This window comes from Rhinatrema bivittatum, chromosome 1, assembly GCF_901001135.1.
Source record: "Rhinatrema bivittatum chromosome 1, aRhiBiv1.1, whole genome shotgun sequence".
Taxonomy (NCBI): Eukaryota; Metazoa; Chordata; class Amphibia; order Gymnophiona; family Rhinatrematidae; genus Rhinatrema; species Rhinatrema bivittatum.
Genome location: NC_042615.1, coordinates 516,880,949 through 516,904,825, shown reverse-complemented (window position 1 = coordinate 516,904,825; position 23,877 = coordinate 516,880,949). Strand labels below are relative to the sequence as shown.

Below are 23,877 nucleotides of genomic sequence, written 5' to 3'. Positions count from 1 at the left end.
TACTGCATTGCTAGGATGCTGATGCCACTTTTTTACAAAATCCCCCCCTCCCCCGTTGCGCAGGCAAGTGCAAACCCGCCCGCACACACTCGTGCGCCGATTATAAAACCGGGCACGCACGTGCACGCGGATATCGTACTTTATAACAGGCACCTGTTATAAAACCGACGCTTCCATTTGCGAGCGCCGGGAACTGTGCACGCGGGTTTTAAAACTGACCCCATCATTTTTTTTTTTCGTTTTGAAACTAAAGAAACACATTGGGGTCCCCAATAATGAAATAAATTGTCTCCTGCTGCAGATGGCTACAGTTTGCCTCCAGGTCCAAGCAAGTTCTCACCACAGTTAAAGTACTTTTTTTCTTCACTCTTCAAGCAGGAAACCCTAATTCTTCCTTTTCCCCTCAGGCTTCCTGAGACACCGGGAAAGTATCTCTGCCTTAACTCCTGCTTCTCTGCCTGTCACCCCCCTAGAGAGGGTGACAGCTACATTCTGTTCCTTCCTCCGCGACTCTGGAGAAGCTCCGGATCAGGTATGCTCCGGGTTTTTATAATCTTCTCCTAAACCATGCCTTAAGGGGCTGTGCCAAACTGTCTGTCAAAAGGTTGTTTGCAACACTCTGACAAAAAGATGAACTTTAAGTCACTGGAACCATCCCAGCTCACATTAACCAACTCCTATATGATTTCCCTTTGGAGGAAAACCACCATGCTTCTCGCATTTGTATTATTATCTAATGTTATATGGTTTTTCTTTTCTTCATCTTTTTATTGTGAAGAAAGAGTGAACATATACTGTTAAACATCACAACCATACAATAACAAAGTCATCACCACATGGCTAACGGCAAACAATGTGGTTGTCACGGAACATCTGGCATTAAATATACCATACAATAATAAGCACATATAGAACTTCACGTTTGGTTTTCCCTTCTAGATTTACTCCCCACCGTAACAGGAAGGTCCTTAACCCACCCCCCTCCCCCCCCTGACCTATTGGGTAGCGTATTTTATGGAGTAGGCTGCCCAGCATGTGATTGAGGAATGGCTTACTGGATCTGAATCAGACTGGAAATGAACTTTGAGTGGAAAAGTAAGTTGGAACAGTAATTTGGAAAATGCCTGTGCCTGGTATAAAAACATTGTCTGGCGTACGGGAATTGGAGATTGACATGGATGAATGATGAAAATGATGAGGAAGATGAAGTTGAAGACAAAGATGGACAAAAAACTAGGAGAGGGCTTATACTGCTGATTACTAGAACATTATTATTGAGGTCCGAATGCGCGCGCCTCTCCACATGGATGGGCCCTGAAAAACCGGCTGAAGAATGCTACAGAAGAAAGAATTCTACAGCGGAGTGGTGGTCGGCCTTGAATAGGAGAAAAATGGCCTCCAGATTCTTTGTACTTTATTTCTGCTTTTAGTGGTGGAGTTATTGGCTATTTGATACTCGTGGGTGCTGAGATTTAGCATTCTTGTGAACCAGTGATCTACATGTGGCACATGCTCCGTCACCCAGTAGGTTAATATTATATGTTTATTGTAAAGCCTGTGGCTACATTACTTTTTCTGTAAACCGATTAGATGTTCCAAACGATTATCGGTATATAAAAATGCTAAATAAATGTTTTATATTAAAGCTAATACACTCTGTGGCACAGAGATGCCACATGAACGAGGAAGGAAAGAAAATAAAAAAATATAAAATAATAATAGCAAAGTACAATTACAGACTACAGGTACTACAAGGACAAATCTTCAGTTTTTTTGTAGGCAAGTAAAATTGTAAGCTTTGAGGAAAGTCTCTTGAGGCCTAACACCCCTCATGCGCTCTTTACTGGAGGGCAATTTGTCCTGTCTCACAGCTCTTATTGTCTTGTGGGGTTTGGAGGTGTTTTCATAAAATTATGACCCATAAATCCTAAGATTTAATGCTCAATTTTTGAGACATATTTTTTGGGAAAAATAAAAATGAGAAATCAGGCCAATGCGTAATCATCATGACCTTATTCAGGATAGGGAGGCTTCTGCTATTTAGATTTAGATTTGATGCCGGTTTCATTTCTACCATATTTTCTTCATGCAGCCCCTCCTGCCTGGAGTTAGTTATGTTCAGTGGTGCTGCTTGCTAATGTCAGTGATACCAACTCAAGAACAAGCTGTAAAAAAAAACAAAACAAAAAAAAAACCTACTTAGCTTCCATGTTTGAGTTTCATTTAAATCTGTAATGTGTATTAGGAGCAGAGTAGTGTAAGAGCTCTCCTATGTGACCGAATGCCTCTTCCCCTTCTGAGCTCTGCAGGCTGCAGCAACAGTGGCCTTCTGCTGTTCTGCCGTCCCTACAGCCTCTGATTGGCTGCTGCTGCTGGTGAGTCATCACACTGCGACTGCTGGCAAGGCTGCCCTGATGTCGGAGGCAAAGAAAGAAAAAACGTGCCAGCAACAAAGATGGTTGCTAGCATTCAGCCGCCCATTTGTCCAGCCCCAAACTAGCCCAACCTGCACAAAAAAAAAATGTGTCTCACAACTGGGAAAAAGTAGCCCAGTTGGGTGGGAAATAGCCTAATCTGGCAACACTGCTCCCTGGTCTCTTTAAGCATTCTAAAGCACTTCTTCCTGCAATGACTCATGGAATCACCCTTTATAGTCCTCCTCGACTGACTCATTCTTTGGGGGGGCCGGACCCTCTTGTCATTCCTAAGTGACACTGCTCCCTTAGAACCTTCCATTGCTGGCATTTTCTTCATTCATCTCCCATGGGGAAACCAAACCCTTTCTACATTTACACACACTGAGGCCAGGCAATGTTCAGAAGGTCATTGGACATGCGTGAATATATTTTACCCTCATGAAAGACATACAAAATTGTCATCTTTATGTGACCCATAAAAAATGTGTTTCATTGTATTTTCTCTTCAATTAAGCTGGTTAAGGGACAATTTCTGGTGGGATATGTCAGTTCAATAAAAAGGTATCAACGTATATATATTTTTTGTTTCTATTTGTTAATATTTATTTCGGTATATGTCTTTCAAAGTCAGTGCACATATGGTTTTTGGAGTGTGACAGTGACCCACACATAATAATATATGGAAAGAAATGAGATTAAATCAAAAACTCAATATCTTTTTGTACTTCCATTCTAAAGGAATCTATTGTGGATGAACAGGAAAACACAAAAGAAGAAAACATTCACCTAAGGAGATTTCTTCGGGTTTTGGCAAATGTTATGATATTAATATGCTTGTGTGGAAGTGGATACCTTATATATTTTGTGGTGAAACGGTCGCAAAAGTTTAAGCAATTGGATAATCCTGGATGGTATGAAAGGAATGAGGTAAAGTAGAACTTCTAATTTCATTTTTAGGAGAAAAACCAATTTGACTGATTTTTTTAAACTCTAAATTTACATGGACTGGTTCGGTTCCATGTTAATATTAAGGGGGCAGTAATAAAAAGGTAACCACATTGGTGCAAACTCTGTGGGTACCTCCTCCTGCAGGGTCTGCACCAATAATCAATGCAAAACTATGTTGGTTGTTTTTACTTTGATTATTGCCTGAAGAAAAAATGCCTGTAAATATTTGCACCTGCTTTCTCGGCCGGCAATTTTTTGTAACAAAACAACATGTATTGTTCCATTCTCTGCCTTCCCCCCACTGCTGGGAATGCCTCCACAGCCTGCAGGTAAGAGTACCTATGTTATAAAGGTGCATACTTTCCCAAACATAAAGGGAACGCAATAATCGAAGAGCCTGATTCGTCAGGTCAAACAGTTTTTACCTTAGGACTTGCCTTTGATTTCTGCCCTCTACGTGGTTGATTCTCAAAAGGATTTATGTGCACATACAACCCAACTTATGCACGCAGATTGCCTTTTGAAAATCAACCCGTAGCCAGGGCATGTAAAAGCATGTGCATAACTTGATTTAGCTCGTAAGAAATGTTAGGGGGGGAAGGAGTGAAGCTGGGGCAGGGAAAGGACTTATGCACATACTTTCACTTTTTGAAATTTATGTACGTACTTCTACATGCACAAAAAAGATGACCCCCTTCTTGGAAACTGGTGTAACTTCATCCAAGTATATTACCATGTACGCCAAGGACATTTGCAATTTTTCTAATTGGTCTTCTATATATAAGTTCACTTTGAAAATTTATCCTAAAGTCCTCAGGTACAAAAACTTTAGTCCTATGCAGGCTGTTTGAATATTAGCCTCCCCAAGTTTGAATTATTCAACATAGGGGAAGTTCATAAAACTCTTTGAATAATCCAACCATGTAGGTAATTTGCCAAAGGATTTAGATGTGAAAAAACTGGCATATAGGCACATATGCAAAGCATACACGTGCACACCCGATTTTTAAAAAAGGGTGACATAAAACTGTTATTTTTCTTAGATTTAAAGTTGTATACCAATCCATGTATTTCTAATGCAAACTTGATTTATTTGTTTGTATGATTGAAAATGAGAAATAAATATTTTTAAAAAATTAAAAAAAAAAGGGTGACGTAACGTGTATATGCTCACTTGCAAGCAAACATATATGCAAACAAAGTTGGTGTGTTTGGGGTGTGTCGAGGCATGATAGCATTTCCGCGCATTCTTTGCTATTTTATAAAGAATGTAGGGTGAATGTCATCAAGATTGCGCAAATACATTTACTAAAGCAAATTTACATGCCAAATTCAAACTTCTGTAAGAGAGTGTCAAATTCTACCTCTGTAGATGTGTTTGCCCTTTAGTGGAATGGCAGTTGTGGTCTTAACAGGTCAACCTGCCAGCACTGTGAGTCAGAGGTCTCCAACTACACCCTGCCCCTATGTGTGAGGTCAATGTATTGTAGGTGTGTTAGTGTGGCACTATCTACTGGGAGGGGTTTGAGATCTAACAAAACTCCTATGTCCATATGGCATAGGAGGAGTCAAAAATCAGCCTTAGCTCAGGGCTGAGGGAGCAGGTGTCTCTGCTGTGGAAGGCACGTGAGAAGCCCTATCCCTCCTCAGAGAAGGTCTGGAGGAGAAAGGAGAGGATTCTAAGCTCCGAAGTCCTGCTGGTGTTGGAGCCATAACTTCAGAAAGTGCCACCAGGGGCCTTTTACTTCATAAAGGAATGGAGGAGGAGAAGGATTCCAGGATAGGAATTCCTGGGAGTCCAGAAACTGGAGACAAGAAGGTCCTAAGAGCTGGAGCAACTGACATAGGAGGTGTCAGAGGAAGGAGAGCCTGCTTGGGAAAGTCTGCCAGAATGAATTTGGGAGCCTTAAGGAGAAGAGGAATTCCCTGAGCGTTCTTGGACCAGTGCACTGGGAGGTGCAAAAGGAATGGCCGCCTGCCTGGGAAAGTTCACTCGGCAGAGGTTGATTCAGTTAAAATCAGCTTGAGACTCCAAAGAAGAAAGAGAGAAAGAGAAAAGGACCTTGAAGACAAGAGTACAGCTACCAAACAGGTATTGAGAGGGCAGAGCGTGAAAGGGGTGCCTGTCATACAGGGCTGGTGCTCCCATTAGGCAAACTAGGTGGTCACCTAGAGCATCAAAATTATGGGGGTGGAAAAACTCACTATCATAAGGATCAGAAGGTCAAAGCCCATACCACCAAGGATAGAAGCACTGGCTGCAGCCACTACCGCCAGTAGGAGGGAGTGCTGAATTGGAGATACCTCTAATAGGTAACTGGTGGGTGGGGGAGGGGGGGCATGACTGAAGGTTTGCCTAGAGTGCTTAATACTCTTGCACCGGCCCTGCCATCATAACAAGTTGACCTGTTTTGAGGACGAAGTGTGAAGAGGTGAAGAGAGATTGTGTTTATTTTGGGTTATTTTTGAATGGAATTACTGTGGAGCACTATTCATAAATGTTATCTTTTTTTTTTTGGACCTTGATTTCCCTGCCATCAGTCAGAAAAGATTTTTATTTTGAACAACAGCTTTGAGAGTGAAGAGTGATTTTGTTTTGTGTGACTGGAAGGGTGTACAGAAGATCCCGAGAGAGACAAAACCCTAAAGGCCTTGAAAAGACCATTCTTTCCCCCCCTATCTGGGAACTCCGAGAGGTCATAGGGGCCTTGTGTGATCCATGGCCTGCCCTGTGTGCCCCTGTGTCCAGGACCAGAATGAGGCGGGGGTTACACTTACATTCTCTTTTTCAAAATGATGTTTGAAGGCTGGCTTCTCCCTGTGAGTGGAAACTGCAGCAAGCTAGTAGTAGAGACAGAGTGTGAGGGTGGGAGAATCAGAAACATCGTAGTCCTCGCTCAGTTTACCTTTAATTTTGTCTGATTTGCTCTCAGCCATAGACAAAGTTTACTGGTTTTCTTTTGTGTACCGCATTCTTTAATGTCATGGTGTTTGGCCGCAACACAAAAGAATGCTATACAGCCACAATGCATATTTGGGGGAAAGCCCCCACTATCGTGGCAAATAATGGGACCCCCTGCTGATAAAATACATTGCAGCTTGATTAATCTAGGGGACAGATCCATAAGCACATAATTTTACCTACATTGTAATGGAGGCTTTCCTGGGGTGGAGTTAGGCTGGGGGAGAAAACTATGTGCATAATTTAGAATTATGAAAAGTATGCGCATATTTTGGTGAGAAAAAGTATCTGAAGAAAAAGAGGTGTAAATCAATGTGAGTACATTTTCCTTAGGTAATTTTCAAAGTAAAAGTACATGTGGATTTGTCCTTTGAAAACTAGTGCAAAGAAAATATTCATGGACTTTGCAACTATGTAGTAGTTTGAAAATTGGTCCTTTAAGGTTTGAATCACACTATTGGAAATTACTCTGTGTTGATTATTATATGGTTGGATTTGATAGAGCAAGAATAGTGATATTTTCACTTGATATGAAATCATTTTTTTGCCTTCTCATTCATTGGCAGGTGGAGATTGTAATGTCCCTTCTGACAATGTTTTGTCCCCCACTCTTTGAAACTATAGCTGTTTTGGAGGATTATCATCCTCGAATTGCTTTAAAATGGCAACTAGGACGAATCTTTGCTCTTTTACTTGGGAATTTGTACACCTTTCTTCTTGCTCTGATTGATGATGTCAATGGACAGGTGAGTAAAAAAACCTTTGAAATGAGATGTTATATTTATATCTATGATATTTTGAAGTGTACACTTACACCTATATATGAAATGATAGATTTACAGTTTCTGATTGATTCAATGGTCATGACACAAAATAGAATGAATCAACAGAAAACAGCCCAACAACCAACAGTGGCATACACACATTTTTAAAAGTCGTCTGCTTCAGCGATAAAAATGTGCCATTTGCTATTGATGTTGATGTGCTGAATTCAAATATAATAATTAAACCAGCTGATTTGCTATTGTTTCCATGATATTTAAGTTTTTTACATTTTACGTCTGTCTATTGGTGGATCGTGCATATATAGTAGAGTTTTAATCATAAATTGTAAATTTACGTCTTTTTGTGTTTTTATGGTTGCATAATATTTCACCTGTCTTGTTTATGTAACGTTTTAAAAATTAAATCAGCAAAAGGATTATAGAAATAAAATTTACTATGAAACAAAAGACCAAAAACCATTATGTATATACAGTATATGTAAATAGTTTCATCCTTATTCAGTGGCTACTCAGCTGTTCTTGGTTTGTCTTTTGAATTCATTAAGTAGAACATCTCTTGTCACTGTGCAGCAATAGTCTGCAAGCCCTGATACTGTTTTTCCATTGCTGCAATGTCTTAGTGAAATTGCTCACCATGCTCATCACTCACTGCTCTGCAGTATGATGGAAAAAAAATCTAGATGAGAGTACAAAAAATGTGACATGCTGCAGCCAAGACTCTTGCATGCCTTGAGGAGGTTTTCCACAAACTCCTTGTAGCTGTCTGCCTTGTTGTTTCCAAAAAATGTGTTACCACTAACTGGAAGGCTTTCCACGTCATCCTTTCCTTGCCACGAGATGCATAGTTAAATGTATCATCTTGAAGAAGGCCAACAAAGTCACCACAAACACAGCAGAAGTTATCTGCATTGTTCACATAAGTATGAGGCATCTCTGATCCTGTTCAGACAGAAATCAAAATCAAATACTGACAAATGACTCTATATGATTTCTAGAGTTGATCCAGGGCAATTTGTTCAGCAGATTGATGTAAACTGAGTTATGAATGCATCATCCATGACTTCTAGGAATAACATAATGCAATTCATATTATTTATGACACAATACGAGCTTCAGATTGCATCATTCATTGTTGTGACCAAAAAGCAAGTACTATTCAAAACCAGTCAGAGATGTATTCATAGGTTCTGTCAAAGATATATATTAGTCATTTCTGATGTAATTTGAGATTCTTTCCCTTCTTAACTCACTCATTCTCTGCAATTCCCATGTCAATGGTCATATATACTGACCCAGTAGCATATCTTGAAACTAAAGCCAATCAACAATTTTAAGCTCACTTTTGTTCTGTGACCCCGATTTAGTAAAGTTTGACTATATTCATTTCAGAAGTATTTTAGCTATAGACCAATGTTGCGTTCATGCCTATTCTCACCCTCACTCCACCCTCTCTAACTTTGTGGCGACTCCCTTCGGCTCTGACAGCCAGATGCTGCCGCGGCTTCTCTCTGCCTCTGTGTCCCGGAGTCCCCGGGCTGGCTTAATGCTACGGATCTGCCATGTTCCTGATGACGTAAGGGCACGCGCGCGCTCCAAACTTGTACCGGCAAGGGTGCGAACCTCGGGGGCGTCCCCCCGTAGTGATGTCATCTGCTTCCAACATGCAAGGTCTTTGCCTGCAACTACGAATTGAGTTATCTGGATTCTTTCTCCGCTGCTCTGCCTCTACAAACTTACCTAGGGGTACCCGCTCCTCGGGGGCCCCGCTGTCTCTCTTCTTGATTTCAGATACAGGACAGGATCCGGTACTCGCTCCATGAGGGCCTACGTTCCTGAAGACTCAGAAGACTCCTATTGCTTGGAAGCGATCACAGACGTGAACACTGTGAGTTCTATTCAGATAGGAACCGGTATTCGCTCCACGAGGGCTTACGCTCCTAATCCCAAAGACTCTTTTCTGTCTAAGATGTTATCGCAAGTACGGAGATCATGAGTTATTGCAGATTGTAGATAGGAACCGGTACTCGCTCCATGAGGGCCCATATTCCTAAAACCCTTCACAAACTCTCTTCTTTCTCAGAAGATATTGCATACCTATATCTATGGATTGCTATTACAGATTGCAGATAGGAACCGGTACTTGCTCCACGAGGGCCTATGTTCCTCAACTCTCCTCAACTCTCTTCTATTCCAGAAGCCATCTCATACACAGTTATTGTGAGTTACTATTTCAGACTGCTTACAGGAACCAGTACTCACCTGTGGCTCCTGTTACTGAATACTGAAGACTCTCTGTTGCATAAGAGGACCTTACAGACATCTACCATTGTGAGTGTATCATCCACTACTGGTTATGTATCCAGCATACCCTGTCTACTCACTACCTATAGACTCTCTCTACAGCTCAGCAACTCAGAGATCGCTATTCCAGTATCTGAAGGACTTCAGCCCTGCCGAGCACATCAGCTCACTACTGCCACCTCTGGTAGTTCTACTTCCAGTCTAATAAAGTACTATCTGTGTTTGTCTTAATACTCCAGCCTAGCTGGTGGTTCCTCTCAGGATCTCCTCTTGGGGGCACTGTCATCTGCCATCGGCCCAGGGATTCAACATTTCTACTAAGTGTTCATTCCTTACACTAATAGAACGGTATTATATCATCTATAATATATCATCTATAACGGTATTATATCATCTATAAACCTTCTCTCCTCGCCTCTTGACCTGCACGCCGCACGTCGCCCCCCCGGCTCGAGTCAGCCCTCCCTGCGCGATCGGCGTCGGCCAATTGGGGCCAGGGGAGGTGGACCTGAGACAAGCCTCCCACGAGGCCACTGAGGCGGCCCAGACAAACTCCCGCAGACGAGGGATTTAAACTTTAAAAAGAGAGAACCGCGCAGCCCAGTAAGCCCTCCCCCGGAAGCCACGATGTCACGACCGGCTCCCCAAAGCCCTTTAAAGGGCTCAGACGGCTCCAAGCTCTCTCCCTTCTCTCCTCGCCTCTCGACCTACATGCCGCACGTCGCCCCCCCGGATCGAGTCGGCCCTCCCTGCGCGATTGGTGCCGGCCCATCGGGGCCAGGGGAGGTGGACCCGAGATAAGCCTCCCGCGAGGCCACCGAGGCGGCCCAGACAAACTCCCACAGACAAGGGATTTAAACTTTAAAAAGAGAGAACCGCGCAGCCCAGTAAGGCCTCCCCCGGAAGCCACGACGTCACGCCCGGCTTCCCAAAGCCCTTTAAAGGGCTCAGACGGCTCCAGTCTCTCTCCCTTTTCTCCTCGCCTCTCGACCTGCATGCCGCACATCACCCCCCCGGCTCGAGTCGTCCCTCCCTGCGCGATCGGCACCGGCCCATCGGGGCCAGGGGAGGTGGACCCGAGACAAACCTTCCGTGAGGCCACCGAGGCAGCCCAGACAAACTCCCGCAGACGAGGGATTTAAACTTTAAAAAGAGAGAACCGCTCAGCCCTGTAAGCCCTCCCCCGGAAGCCCTGACGTCACGACCGGCTCCCCAAAGCCCTTTAAAGGGCTCAGATGGCTCCAGGCGTTGCGTGCCTGGTGTCGCGTGCACTAAGGAGCATGACAAAGGGGCCGGCCCCTTTGTGCGCCCCTTAGTGCGCACCTGAACAAAGAAATAGAAATTTCTTACACTGATAACTTCCAGAAACCAACAGACACCGAACCATAGCAACTCCTTCTACTGCCCCCTTTTAAACATGCATCCAACCACTCAACCATCCACTCCAGTGTGCACCCAGCCACACCAGCATTCTTCCAGCCACGCCAGCATTCATCCAGCCACTCTAGCGTGCATCCAGGCACTCCAACATTCATCCAGCCACTCCAGTGTGCCTCCAGGCACTCATCCAGCCACGCCAGCATTCTTCCAGCCACGCCAGCGTGCACCCAAGCACTTTTCCAGCCATTCCAGCATGCATCCAGGCACTCTAGCATGCATCCAGCCACTCCAGTGTGCCTCCAGGCAATCATCCAGCCACGCCAGCATTCTTCCAGCCATGCCAGCATTCATCCAGCCACTCCAGCGCACATCCAGCCACTCCAGCACCTACTCTAATACAACCGCACCACAGAACATTCCAACCTCTTCTAGCAACAACATTGTCCTCACCACACAGTTTCTAGAACTCATCCTGACTTCATCTAGAAACCGCCAGCTCTGTTCCCTCACTCACACACTATGATTCAAGCGTTTCCCATCCCCATTATCTCTCATCTTTTCCTTAGCAGAGATAAACCACCGATCCTCAATCATCAACGCCCAAAGAGATCATTGATCCCTATCATGATTTCACCCCTTACTCAACTCCTGGGCCTCTCTCTAATCACCCTATCGCTTCTCAACTCCCAATCCCTCACAAAAAAATCACATATCCTCAATGACTACCTCCTAGACTCTCAACCTGCTATCTGCGCAATCACTGAAACATGGTTGAAAAACACAGACACTGCCTTAATTAACCAATTGCCACTACAAGTATATGACATATTCTCCTTACCCAGACAAAAGAAAAGAGGAGGAGGAATACTGCTAGCTGCAAAAAAAGAATTGAAAATATCTCATCAACCAGTGATCTCAACGACCAAACTAGAAATTGGGCTATTCAAATCGAACATGCTACAAATCTGTCTTATATATGCCCCACCTGGGCTCCTAGAGTCTGAACCCTCCCCGCTCATCGAAATCGTTGCCAAACACATCAACACAGACGCCCCGGCCATCATCTTAGGGGACTTCAACATACATGCTGACTCCCCATCTCCTACCCCCAACTGTGAAGCCCTCCTATCCTCTCTCCAAGCCATGGGCTTCAAGCAAATTATAAATAAACCCATCCATAAAGCTGGCCACACTCTGGACCTCATTTTCATAAATGAGGTCCAGAGTGTGGACCTCATTTATGAAATACCCCTCCCACCTGTACCCCAATCCCCTGGTCAGATCACTCATTGATCACTACAGAACTATCAATAAAGAGAAAACAGACTCCCTGCATTCCCAAATCAACAATATGGTTCAGAAAACCATGCTCAATGGATGACCTTAGCTCAAACCTGGCCAAGAACCTACCCAATCTGGATCTCACCAACGCCGACACTGCTATGACATCATGGCATAACATCACTCTCTCAGTAGCTAACAAAATCTGCCCTCTAACTTCTAAAGAAATCAACCCAGCTCTTTCAAATAAGAAACCTTGGTTCTCTACAACACTGAAAAATCTCAAACAAGACCTACATCACAAAGAGCAACGATGGCGCAAATATCCCTCACCCTCCCTTCTAGCCAATTATAAAATCGCTATGAGCATCTACAGGACCACTATATTTTGCACAAAGAGAGATTTCTATGCCAAAAGAATACATAGCTTCATGTACGATCCAAAACCACTATTTTCTTATGTATCAGCCCTCACTACACCAGTCACACCAACCATCCCAGAAGAAGAAGCCCAAAACAAATCCACAGAACTGGCTCAATTCTTCGAGAAGAAAATTCACAACCTACTGGCACCACTGAATAATGCAAACACCCAACCTCCACCCATCTACAAACCATCCCCCTCCACACACAAACTGCTTCTAGAATCATTTGAACCCACATCTTCCCTGGAAATTGAATCTTTAATCAAGAAAATGTAGCCATCGTCACATCCATACGATCAAATACCCACCAAACTCCTGCTTACAATCCCAAACACCATAAATCTAGACCGTGTGTGTTACGATACCCAGGAATTTGGTCAAACAATTGTTGCTCATTGGATGAAACTAAGATTGCTGAGTTTCATCTGTGAATTTGAAGTGTTCAAGCCCCTGAGGCAGCGGCTGTTAAGCTGCGAAGCTCGGCCTGAGTCGGGTATTTCATGAACACGTCTCTGTTATAATAAACATTGGAAAAAGATTGAGGCATCTATTCTTTTTTGTTTTCAATAATAGGAAATACAAGGTGAAAATAAAAGATAAAGAATCCCAACCCATACACTCCAACCATGGCGTCCCTCAAGGATCCTCGCTATCTCCCACACTGTTTAATATTTATCTGTTACCTCTATGCCAGCATCTAGAGAGCCTCAACCTAACTCATTTTGTATATGCGGACGATGTACAGATCTTAATCCCTGTCACGGATCCCACCTCTAACTCCCTACACTTCTGGAACAACTGCCTCAGCTCCATCAATAGTCTACTCTCGTCTCAATCTTGTTCTTAACACCTCTAAAACAGAACTTCTATTCATCTCTCCTTAGGTCAACAACCCCCTTGCTCTCCATCTCTCACCATTTGTAAACCATGTGAGAGATCTAGGAGCCATGCTTGACACCAGAATGAACCTCAAAAAATTCATTAATACCACCACCAAGGAATGCTTCCATAAGCTTCACGCCCTGAAACAAATAAAACCTCCCCTTCACTTTCAAGATTACCGGTCAGGAGGGATGTGAATCATTTTTGAACGATTAAAATTATCGTCAGATAATTTAAAAATCATCCAAAATCGTTAGAGTGCACGATACAATACAAATGCCCCCGATTTATCGTCAGGGGCATTTGTACATTAAATAGGGCACGGGAATTATTTGGGGGAGGGCGGGAAAACCGGCACACCAAAACAACCCCTAAACCAAAATCTCTCCCCAGTTTTTCTCTAGGAACTTTCCAAACCTTTTTTAAACCCAGCTACACTAATTACTGTAACCAATAGGGTGTAGAGACTGGTATATGGCAGCAAGGCTGAATGGTAGCAAGATCCCCAAGATGGAGTACAGCAGGAAGGCAGAAAGACCTCCAAGGTGTAATATGAGAAGCAAGCAGCAAGACTCTCAGGGTGTAGTATAAGGGATATAGTAGTAAAGCAGAGTGACAGGAAGACCCCAAGGTGTAGAGTAAAAGGTACAGCTGAAAGGCAGTGTGGCAGCTAGACCCCCAAGTTGTAGAGACTGGGGTATGGCAGCAAGGCTGAGTGGGTGCAGGACTTCTAATGTGTAGGGGCTGAGGTATGCCAACAAGGCTGAGTGGTAACAAGATCCCCAATGTATAACTTCAGGTGAAGGGCAGCTTCATCTTGATTGGTACTCCATCCTATCTTCTTGCCTACGTCTCCTGCCTCAGCTCTTTCCTGGCTACTATCTCACTCAGGAATTTCTTGGTTGCTAACTTACCGGTCTCACTGCAGCACTTTTCAATGGGATGTAGACTTAAAACATCTAAGAACATAAGATTTGTCATACTGGGTCTGACCAGAGGTCCATCAGATCCAGTATCCTGTTTCCAGCAGTGGCCAATCCAGGTTACAAGTACCTGGCAGGATCACAAAAGGTTGATAGATTCCATGTTGCTTATCCCAGGGATAAGCAGTGGATTTCTCCATTCACCTTAATAATGGTTTACGGACTTTTCTTCAAGGAACTTGGCAAGTTAAGTGGCTGAGATGTTTTCAAATGACCTTCCAGAACAGCTCTAATATTGAAAGGCAGAACAAAGGGCATGAGCACAAAAATGGAGAATATGAGTTGTGTGTAAGACATGTTTTTGCTTGAAACACACATTATTAATATCCCTTTTTGCTTTGTACAGTATACTGTAAAGAAGCACTTTACTCAGAGCTAGTACAGTACATGTCTATGAAAGAACTTGTATAATTTGGACATTTTTAGAACTTAATCTAATTGTGTAGAACAGGCTAAATATCAAGCAGTAATCTACTTTCTAGAAAGTATCTGTGATGCTATTCTTATTATAAACTTTATGCACATAAAGTAATAGAATTGATATCTAATGATGTGTTGCGCTTTCTATTTTAGCTTGCCACAGAACAAGATATAAAGAATAAAACATATTGGGTCATGTTTAATGCATCTTCAGAAAATGGCAGTTCAGTGACTCGACCTCCTATCAGTCCTTCAGATGTGCCCAGAGGACCTTGTTGGGAGACAACTGTAGGCATTGTAAGCAGTTTCAGAAGCTGGTCTTAAACAAGCTTCTGTCATACCAGATTTGAACTAGGGGCAATGTTTTAGTTGCCTATTTGCCCTCTTAGGTCATGCCTTTACTGTGAATACTATACACACACAACCCTGTCTGGCTGGACTCACTGGTCTCGGGACTATTGTGATTATGTAGCATTTCCCCTTCCCTCCCCAAATTATGTCACAGAGGCTTCAAATTACGGGTAAGTACATGGCTGTAGCTTTTGTTTACTTAAAATCAATTTCCCAGCTGTGATTCATCAAGGCTTATCATTAAATTTGGATTCCTTTGAGTCTTGTGATTTAGTATATTTACTATGCCACCACAAGCACTGGCTCATTTGCTGTGAAATCACATCACATCATTACAATTGCACTGCTTTCATGGGAAGGTAGATAGGTTTACATAAGCAAGCAGAAGAGATTCATTAACAGGCATCCATCTGAACAACATTAGGGAATGGCTTCTATTTGGTGGCATGGAATGTGGTGTTATTCTGGGGGGCTGGGCACTTGCAGCTTTACTCCCGGTAGGGGGTGGGGGAATGAAGTTTACTCCTGGGGGCAGAAATTTGGGGGACAAGGGCAATGCAATTTGTTAATCAGCTAGTTCTGTTCATCAGTCACTGCCTTGCCATGGGAGATACCCTCCCTGCTTACCTAGGGTCCGATTTTGCTTCGCTTTTGAAAGCGGTGTTAACTTTTGTGGCTCAGGAGACCCCATTTAGCTGCGCAAGCTGTGATTGCCCCCCCCCCCCCCCACCTCCCTTTTATTTCTGGCTTAGATATGAAGGCCACACTCCTGTTGGAAGAGCAAGTGGTAACCATACCTTCTGCCCAACGGTTACAATTTTGTGTCTTGCTCACTTCAGCGGTGCATGGGGTCCCTCCTTGTGGTAAAAGCATGGGAGTGGGCCACCGGGCCAAACCTCATCATAAGTGAATAGCAACAGTTTTATTGGAACTTTGTAAACCGTTGTGATGGCGAAACCGAACGACGGTATATAAAACTCGATAAATAAATAAAAATAAAATAAAACTTAATATATAAACAAGCAGTAGGTACAATTATGTACTTGCCCGGATGAATCCCCAGTTTCCAAAAAGCTGCAATGAAAATGGAAGTTCTATCTCCCCTAACCCTCCCCACTCCCTCCTTTAGCTCTTCTGCAGATTCAGCCCTGGTCTCCTCAACCCCCCCCCCCCCCCCACACACACACACACAGCAAGAGTGGGTGGGTGGGATATCCTGGCAGTGAGGAACAGAGTAAGAAGCAAGGCCGGGGACCCCAGTCCCACTTTTACCTCACTGACAGCCCTGCCCCGGCCACCCTATCTCCCCAGTGACCATTGGTCACCCTGGGCAGCCCAGCATCTGAATCCGACTCACGCTGACCACAGTGGGATGGGGCCCAAGGCAACACCTCATCTCAGGTATCTCCTCAATCATGCAGCCAGCATGTTATGTCCTTGGCTGCAAGGCAAAGGAAGCGGCCTCAGGGACCCCAATCTGTCTACCTGGACTTGCTGGCCTTGGTGCTCTCGTAATCATGTAGCATATTCCCCCAACCCCCACCCTCCCCTTATACTGTTATACTCCAACTGGGATGCATCAGGGCTTGTGATTAGATTTGGATTTGTTAAGGTAACTGGCCAGCCGTGGGAGGTGCTCTCCTGACTCACTGAGGGATGAGGTACAGGCCCAACTTCTCTTTGCATTTGAAGGGGCAGTGTTAACTTATGTGGGTTAGGAGACCACATCCAGCTATGTGAGCTGCAGGCTGTGACTGGCCCGACCTTGCTGTGGGCAGTGCCCTCCTGACCCACTAAGGGGCGGGAGTGGACCTGATCTCCATTTGCTTTTGAAGAGGCAGTGTTCATTTTTTTGTGATTGTCCTGGCCTCTCCCTTTTTTACATCTGGCATAGGTATGAAGGCCACACTCCAGCAAGGGGGTGACCAGAACTTCTGCCCAAGTAGATATTCAAAACATAGCCAGCTATTTATTTAACTCCTAGATGCAACAAGCTCTGATGTTTTTTTTTTTGGGAGGGTCACCGTACTGGTGGGACCGCTCCCCTGAAAACATATTGGAGCTCTGTGGCGCGTTCTTTTGCCTCCCTGCCAAACCCTGTGGGACACAAGAATGCGGCACTCGGCCTTGAGTGTGATAGCAGCCCTAACCTCAAGGGTCCAAAAAAAAGTCCTGGTAAAATGGGGAAGATGAGCGGGGGTCAGTGCCGACTCCCTGCTCAACCCAGACCTGCCAGATAAGTAGCTGCAAATGTGAAAAGTCAGCATTTAGCCTTTGAATATTGGCCTAAGTCATCCATACTTGCCAAAAATGGTAACCAAGATCCATAGGAAAAATAACCTTCTTCTCTCCTAATGTACTTGCGATCATTGGACCCTTTAACACATTTCTTTTCTTTCTGCAGGAATTTGTGAAGCTAACTGTTTCTGACATAGAGGTGACATACATTACTATTCTTGTGGGTGAAGTCCTACGGGCCGTGATTGTCAGATTTCTGAACTACTGCTGGTGCTGGGACCTGGAAGCTGGATTTGTAGGTCACTAAATCTGCATGGATCTAAGAGCAGAAATAATGCTCCATTCAATAAGTATCATGGAAAAGTTTGCACACCAAAATATCTGAGTCTGTTCTAGCTTCTAAGACAAATATAGTTAAGCGTACATCATATATATTGTAAACGGTGAAAAACCAAATCCATCCAACATGGTTCTTAGCCATTTCCTATCGTCCATATTCATATCTGAACAAGACATCAGGAAGTTTGATGAATCATTGATAAAACTGTTGTAATCCAGACTCAGGTAGTATATGCCAAATTACAGTCTTAATTTTGCTGCATTTCCTGCATTGAGAGTAACATCATCTTTGACCTATCATTGATAACTGGTTTCTCGTCATGAATTGCATTATAGGAAAATGAGTACTACTAAAACATTTAGTTACACTCTATCATATACCAGTGTTCCTCAACTTCTGGTCCACAAACCAGTGCTGACCCGCAGCAGCATTTCTGCCGGTCTGTGGAGCATCAGTGTTTGCAGGAGGGCGAGGAGAAAGCAGCTATCCCTGCTGTATCGCATCCTGCACACGGCTGTTAAGGAAAACTTCTCCTAACTTCACCCCCAGCCCTGCTCCACGATCTCTTTTTTTTTTTTTCAGTTAGGGGCCATTCCCAAGGCCTGATCACTGGGAGGGCAGCAGCGGCTTCAGCTATATATATTAAGGAGCTGGCGAGAGACTGAGTCAGCCTCAGGCTCCGCCTCACACATGGAAGCCAGCAGAGATAGGATCTCCGCAGGTGTTAGGATTTGTGGGTATGTGGGCCCTTTGGCCGAGGTGAGAGATGGTACCGCCCAGGGGAGGAGCCCCACTGAGCCTCAACATCGGGAGGCGAGGTCTCGGCTGCGGGATGGTATACAGCAGAAGTAGAGAAGGAGAAGGAGAGGGTGACCCCAGGAGGCGGGCCACGGATCGACAGCGCAGGTGCTGACATCAGACTCAGCTCAGATAACTGGAGTCAGGCAATAGGTGCGGCACTACCGAGTGCCGAGCAAAAGTACAGTCACTGAACTTACAAGGGGTCCGTAGAGATGGAACACAAGAGGGTTCCTCGGTGGGAGGTCACGGTAGTGATCCGCAGAGCGGGGTATACCAGCAAGGGTTCCTCTAGTGATATCACAGCACAGGTCCGCAGAGCGGGGTAGACCTGGAGAGGGCTTCTCTAGCGATATCATGGCAATGGTCTGCAGAGCAGGGAACATCGGAGAGGATTCCAACGTAGATATCACAGCAGTGGTCAACAGCATGGTTACTCTCAGTGACTGAAGACAAAGGAGTACTTCCGTGGAAAGCCTTGGAAGGTGAGGCAGACAGGAGTCCAGGTGAAAGGCCCTCCGAGGACTGGATAGAAGAGAGACGAGGAAGGGCTCCCAAGGAGCGGGTACCCGGTAATCTCACACCATGGAAGCAGGAACCGGAACAGGTACTGAAGTGAGAGTAGGTGGATTCAGCAAGTTGTCAGCTGTCTGAGCCGGCGAGCTTAAGTATCCAAGATGAGTGATGTCATCTGAGGGGGATGCCCCCGAGGTTCCCGCCATGATGTGGTTAAAGCAGGCCCGGGAGCATGCGCGCGCCTAGGGGACCCTGAGGGTAAGATGGCGGTCAGCGTCATCCATGCTGCTCAGATGGGCCCGGGAACAGAGGCAGGAAGGCCGGCGGTAGCTGGCAGAGGCCGCAAAATCACCCAACGGAGCAAAGCAGAGAAAAAGGAGGTGAGCAACAGAGGTTGCAGCCATCTACGGCTGCGGAGCGTAACAGTACCCCCCTTCTTAGAGCCCCCCTGGGGGTTTGGATTTTCTTGAGTGAGAAGTATGAATCTGCTTGATCAGTTCTTTATCGAGAATATTGGCTGCAGGCTCCCAGCTATTCTCTTCAGGCCCAAAGCCTTCCCCCAAGATTTTATTTATTTATTTATTTATTTATTTATTTATTTATTTAGAGTTTTTCTATACCGTCATTCGTGATTAAAAATCACATCATGCTGGTTTACAGATAACAAGGGGGTGTGAAAATGAAAAAAAAACCGGAACATTAACAAGTGCAAAGAGGTCATAAAGTTACATTACAACAAGGTTGAAATAACTGGGGAAAGAATTAGAGCATGATAACTGAGCAGTTAAGGATTAAATATTTACATTGTATTGTGAGGATCAGATATTCACATCGTCTTCCTCGCTTCTGTACACCCAGGATATCCTGTACTTGATATGTGATGTCCTCCTCTGACGCCAGAGGTTGAGGTTCAGGCAGACTTTTGGAAAATTCGGATAGGATGAGAGGATTAAGTAATGAGACATGGAAGACGTTATGAATCTTGAGTGATGTGGGTAGGCAAAGGCTGTACGTAACTGGGCCCAGGCAACGAAGTACGGGAAATGGCCCGATGTATCTGGGAGCGAAGCGGACTGAAGGTAGTTTCAGCGAATAAATCGAGTACTAAGCCATACTTTATCACCAGGACTGAATTGAGGAGCTGCCCGATGGGTATCATCACATTCCTTGGACTTCTGGGCAGCTTGTTGTAGAAGTTGTTTAGTGTCATCCCAAAGTTGATGCAACTCTTGGGCAGTGATCTGCGCCACAGGAGAGGCCACTGACAGAGGTAGCGGAAGCAGAGGCAGGGGCTGATGTCCTTATACCACTTGGAAGGGTGAAGATCCGGTGGATGCAGAGAGATGAGAACTGAGGGCAAACTCAACCCAAGGTAGTAACTCGGATCAGTCATTTTGTCGTGAGTTTACGTATGCCCGGAGAAACCGCTTCAGGGTCCAATTCGTCCTTTCCATTGGCCTGCGGTTGATAGGCCGACGTGAGGTCCAAGGCAATGTCAAATTTTTTACATAAGGCCCTCCAGAACCTGGCCATAAATTGCACTCCCTGGTCGGAGAGTATATGCCTTGTGAGTCCGTGGAGGCGGAATATATGGCGGATGAACAGTCTCGCCAGCTCCGGGGCTGAAGGAGGGCCAGGTAGAGCCACAAAGTGAGCCATTTTTGAAAACCGGTCCACTGTAACCCAAATGGTGTTATTGCCGCTGGAAGGAGGAAGATCCACTATGAAATTAGTGGCAATGTGTGTCCACGGTTCACTGGGCGCGGGAAGTGGTTGCAAGAGAACCCAAGGTCGACCAGTCAGCGGCTTCTGATGGGCACAGGTAGGGCATGACTCCACATACGCTTGAGTATCCTTCTTCATGTTTGGCCACCAGTAGAACCTCTGGAGTGAGGAAAAAGTTCTTGCTTGACCTGGATGGCCCACCAGCAAAGAATTGTGTGCCCATCGGAGGATTTTTCTATGAGTTGGACAGGGAACCACCATCTTCTCAGGAGGTACGGTGAATGTGGCGGAGAGAAGAACCTTGTCTGGATCAATGATGTGACGCAGAACATCCGGGACATCCTCAGTGGTCAAGGACCGGGAGAGGGCATCGGCTCAAATGTTCTTGTTGACTGGCCGGTATCGTAGCAAGAAAATGAACCGAGTAAAAAAGAGAGACCAGCGAGCCTGCCGGTGATTAAGGCATTGTGCATGATGCAGGTACTCAAGGTTTTGTGGTCTGTATATACCGTGATTTGGTACTGAGCCCTCTCGAGCCAGGGGCACCACTCTTCAAAGGTGAGCTTAATTGCCAATAATTCTTTGCCCCGATTCCATAATTGCGCTCCGCAGGTGAGAAGCGGTGAGAAAAGTACGAGCAGGGGTGCAAGGTGTGATTGGTAGAATGCTGGCTGAGGACCATACCAACTCCAACGTCAGATGTGTCAACTTCGACGATGAAGGGTCATCGGGGATCTGGGTGGCGTAAGCATGGTTCTCTAAGGAATGCATCCTTAAGTTTCTGAAAGGCCGACATGTCCTCAGGTGACCACTGTGAGGGGTTGGCTCCCTAGCAGGTCATGGCCGTGAGAGGGCGGTCAGTGTGGAATAATGTGGAATGAACGACCAGTAGTAGTTAGTAAATCCCAGGAATCTACGGAGCGCCTTGAGGCCCGTTGGTTGGGGCCAATCCTGGATGCTCTTGGTCTTTTGGGGGTCCATCTGGAAGGCCTGACTCGAGACCACGTAACTGAGAAAAGGGACAGTCTCTTGTTCAAAGGAACATTTCTCCAGCTTGGCATATAAGTGATTGTCCTTTAGGTGCTGAAGAATGTTGCAGACGTCTCGGCGATGATTCTGGAGGTCTCTTGAGAATACCAGGATGTCATCCAGATAGACTACGATGCACTGGTAGAGCATGTCTCTGAATACCTCATTCATCATATTCTGGAACACCGCGGAAGCATTACAAAGGCCGAAGGGCATTGCCAGGTATTCGAAATGGCCATCACGGGTGTTAAAAGTGGTTTTCCATTCGTCGCTCTAGCGTATCTGGACCAAATTGTAAGCCCCCCCTCAGGTCCAATTTGGAGAATATTTTCAAACAGTTCAGAGATTAGTGGCAAGGGGTATCGGCCCTTCTGGGTTGTTTCGTTTAAGCCGCGGTAATCTATACACGGCTGAAGGGAATCGTCCTTTTTCCCCATGAAAAAGAATCCCACTCCAGCGGGATATTTGGAAGGCCAAATGAAGCCTTTTGCCAAATTCTCTTGTATGTAGTCTGACAAAGCTTTAGTCTCTGTTAGCGAAAGTGGGTACACCCTTCCGCGAGGAGGCTCTGAGTTCGGAAGCAAATTTATCACACAATCAAATGAGTGATGAGGTGGTAAGGTGTCCGCAGCCTTCTTCGAAAATACATTGGCGTAAGTGGAGTACTGCAGCATGAGACCAGGAGAAACATCATAGTAGTTAGGCAATGCATGGGTGACATGACCTCCAGGCAATCCTAATGACAGGAGTTGCCCCATTGGGATAGTTGTAAGGTGCTCCAGTCGTATGGTGGAGTGTGAAGTTTCAGCCACGGTAGCCCAAGAACCATAGGGTTGATGGCCTTGTCCAGTATCAGAAAAGAGATGGTCTCCATGTGCAGTGCAAAGTCGGATGGGGACTGTGGAGCAAATAACTTCGCCAGGTAATGGCTCACCGTGGATGGAGGAGAGCAGTAATGGTGTGGGTGTGCGGAACGTGAGGATCCGGAGATGCTCCACCAACCGTCGGAGGATAAAGTTACCACCAGCCCCGGAATCCACTAAGGCCAAGGTGTGAAATTCCAGGGTACCTGAGTTGATGGAAACAGGTAACATTAATGGAGGAGAGGGTGATGTCAGGCTAGGAGAATTCCTCCGGCAGAACCTAGGCCTGAGAGTTTCCCCGACAGAGTGGGCAGGCAGGTACCGCGTGTCCGGGCTGGCCACAATACATACATAGACGTGAACATAGGCGGTGACATTTCTCCTTCGAGAATAGGTGGCTGCAACCCATCTGCATCAGTTCCTCTTCATCGGTATCTTTCGGAGCAGAGGTCTTTGTAGGAGGTGCCGGGTGGATGCGGGGAGTATCAGTAGCCAACCTCTTGGGTCCTCTGGTCTTGTGTGAGCGTTCATAAAGATGACGGTCAATGCGGCCTGCGAGGTCCACGAGAGCATCAAAGGTGTCAGGAAGTTCGAGCTGCTAGCTCATCTTTCATGCGCGGACTCAGCTCTTCGAGGAAGATCGCATGCAGGCAGCCCAGATCCCAGTGCAGCTCAGATGAAAGAGAATGACGTAGTCGGTAAGGGATCTGGAACCTTGATGCAGGTGCAGTAGTGTGGAACTGGCGAAAGCCTTACGAGCGGGGTCGTCAAAGACGGAGCAGAAGAGGGCGAGGAAGCCTGGCAGATCATGGAGGATCGGGTCCGCTCTCTCCCACAGGGGTGACACCCAGGCCAACGCCCGTCCATCCAGAAGGGATAGTATGTATTTCGTCTTGGTAACTATGTCAGGAAACTATGCAGGTTGTAAGGAAAAGTGCATGTTGCACTGATTCAAGAAGCCCCTACAGGACAAGGGGTCACCTGAAAAACGAGGAGGTGATGGCAAAGGCACTGGTGGCCGAAACGGATGCGTCTGTGGAGCTGTGCTCAGCTTGGTAGATATTGAGGCAATGTCCAGCCGGTTATTTAAAAGATTTAAGGTGTTAGCCAAACTCTCCAAAACTTTCTGCTCATCTGAAATCCACTAGGTCAAGCCAGGGATGGCCTGGAGAGCCGAGATCTGTGCTGGGTTCATGCACAGATCTCGGCTCATGTTAGGATTTGTGGGTATGT

At 45.5% G+C, this 23,877-nt stretch overlaps 1 protein-coding gene across 1 annotated transcript in view; it reads left to right on the top strand.

Annotated features, from left to right (window-relative positions):
• Positions 1-23,877, top strand: part of LOC115098861 (transmembrane channel-like protein 2-A) — a 166,448-nt gene that overhangs the window by 81,513 nt on the left and 61,058 nt on the right. Inside the window, exons 10-13 of the mRNA XM_029615906.1 lie at positions 3,156-3,344; positions 6,894-7,073; positions 14,938-15,081; positions 17,540-17,668. Of these exons, the coding sequence (XP_029471766.1) occupies positions 3,156-3,344; positions 6,894-7,073; positions 14,938-15,081; positions 17,540-17,668 (642 nt within the window). The remainder of the gene's footprint in view (positions 1-3,155; positions 3,345-6,893; positions 7,074-14,937; positions 15,082-17,539; positions 17,669-23,877) is intronic.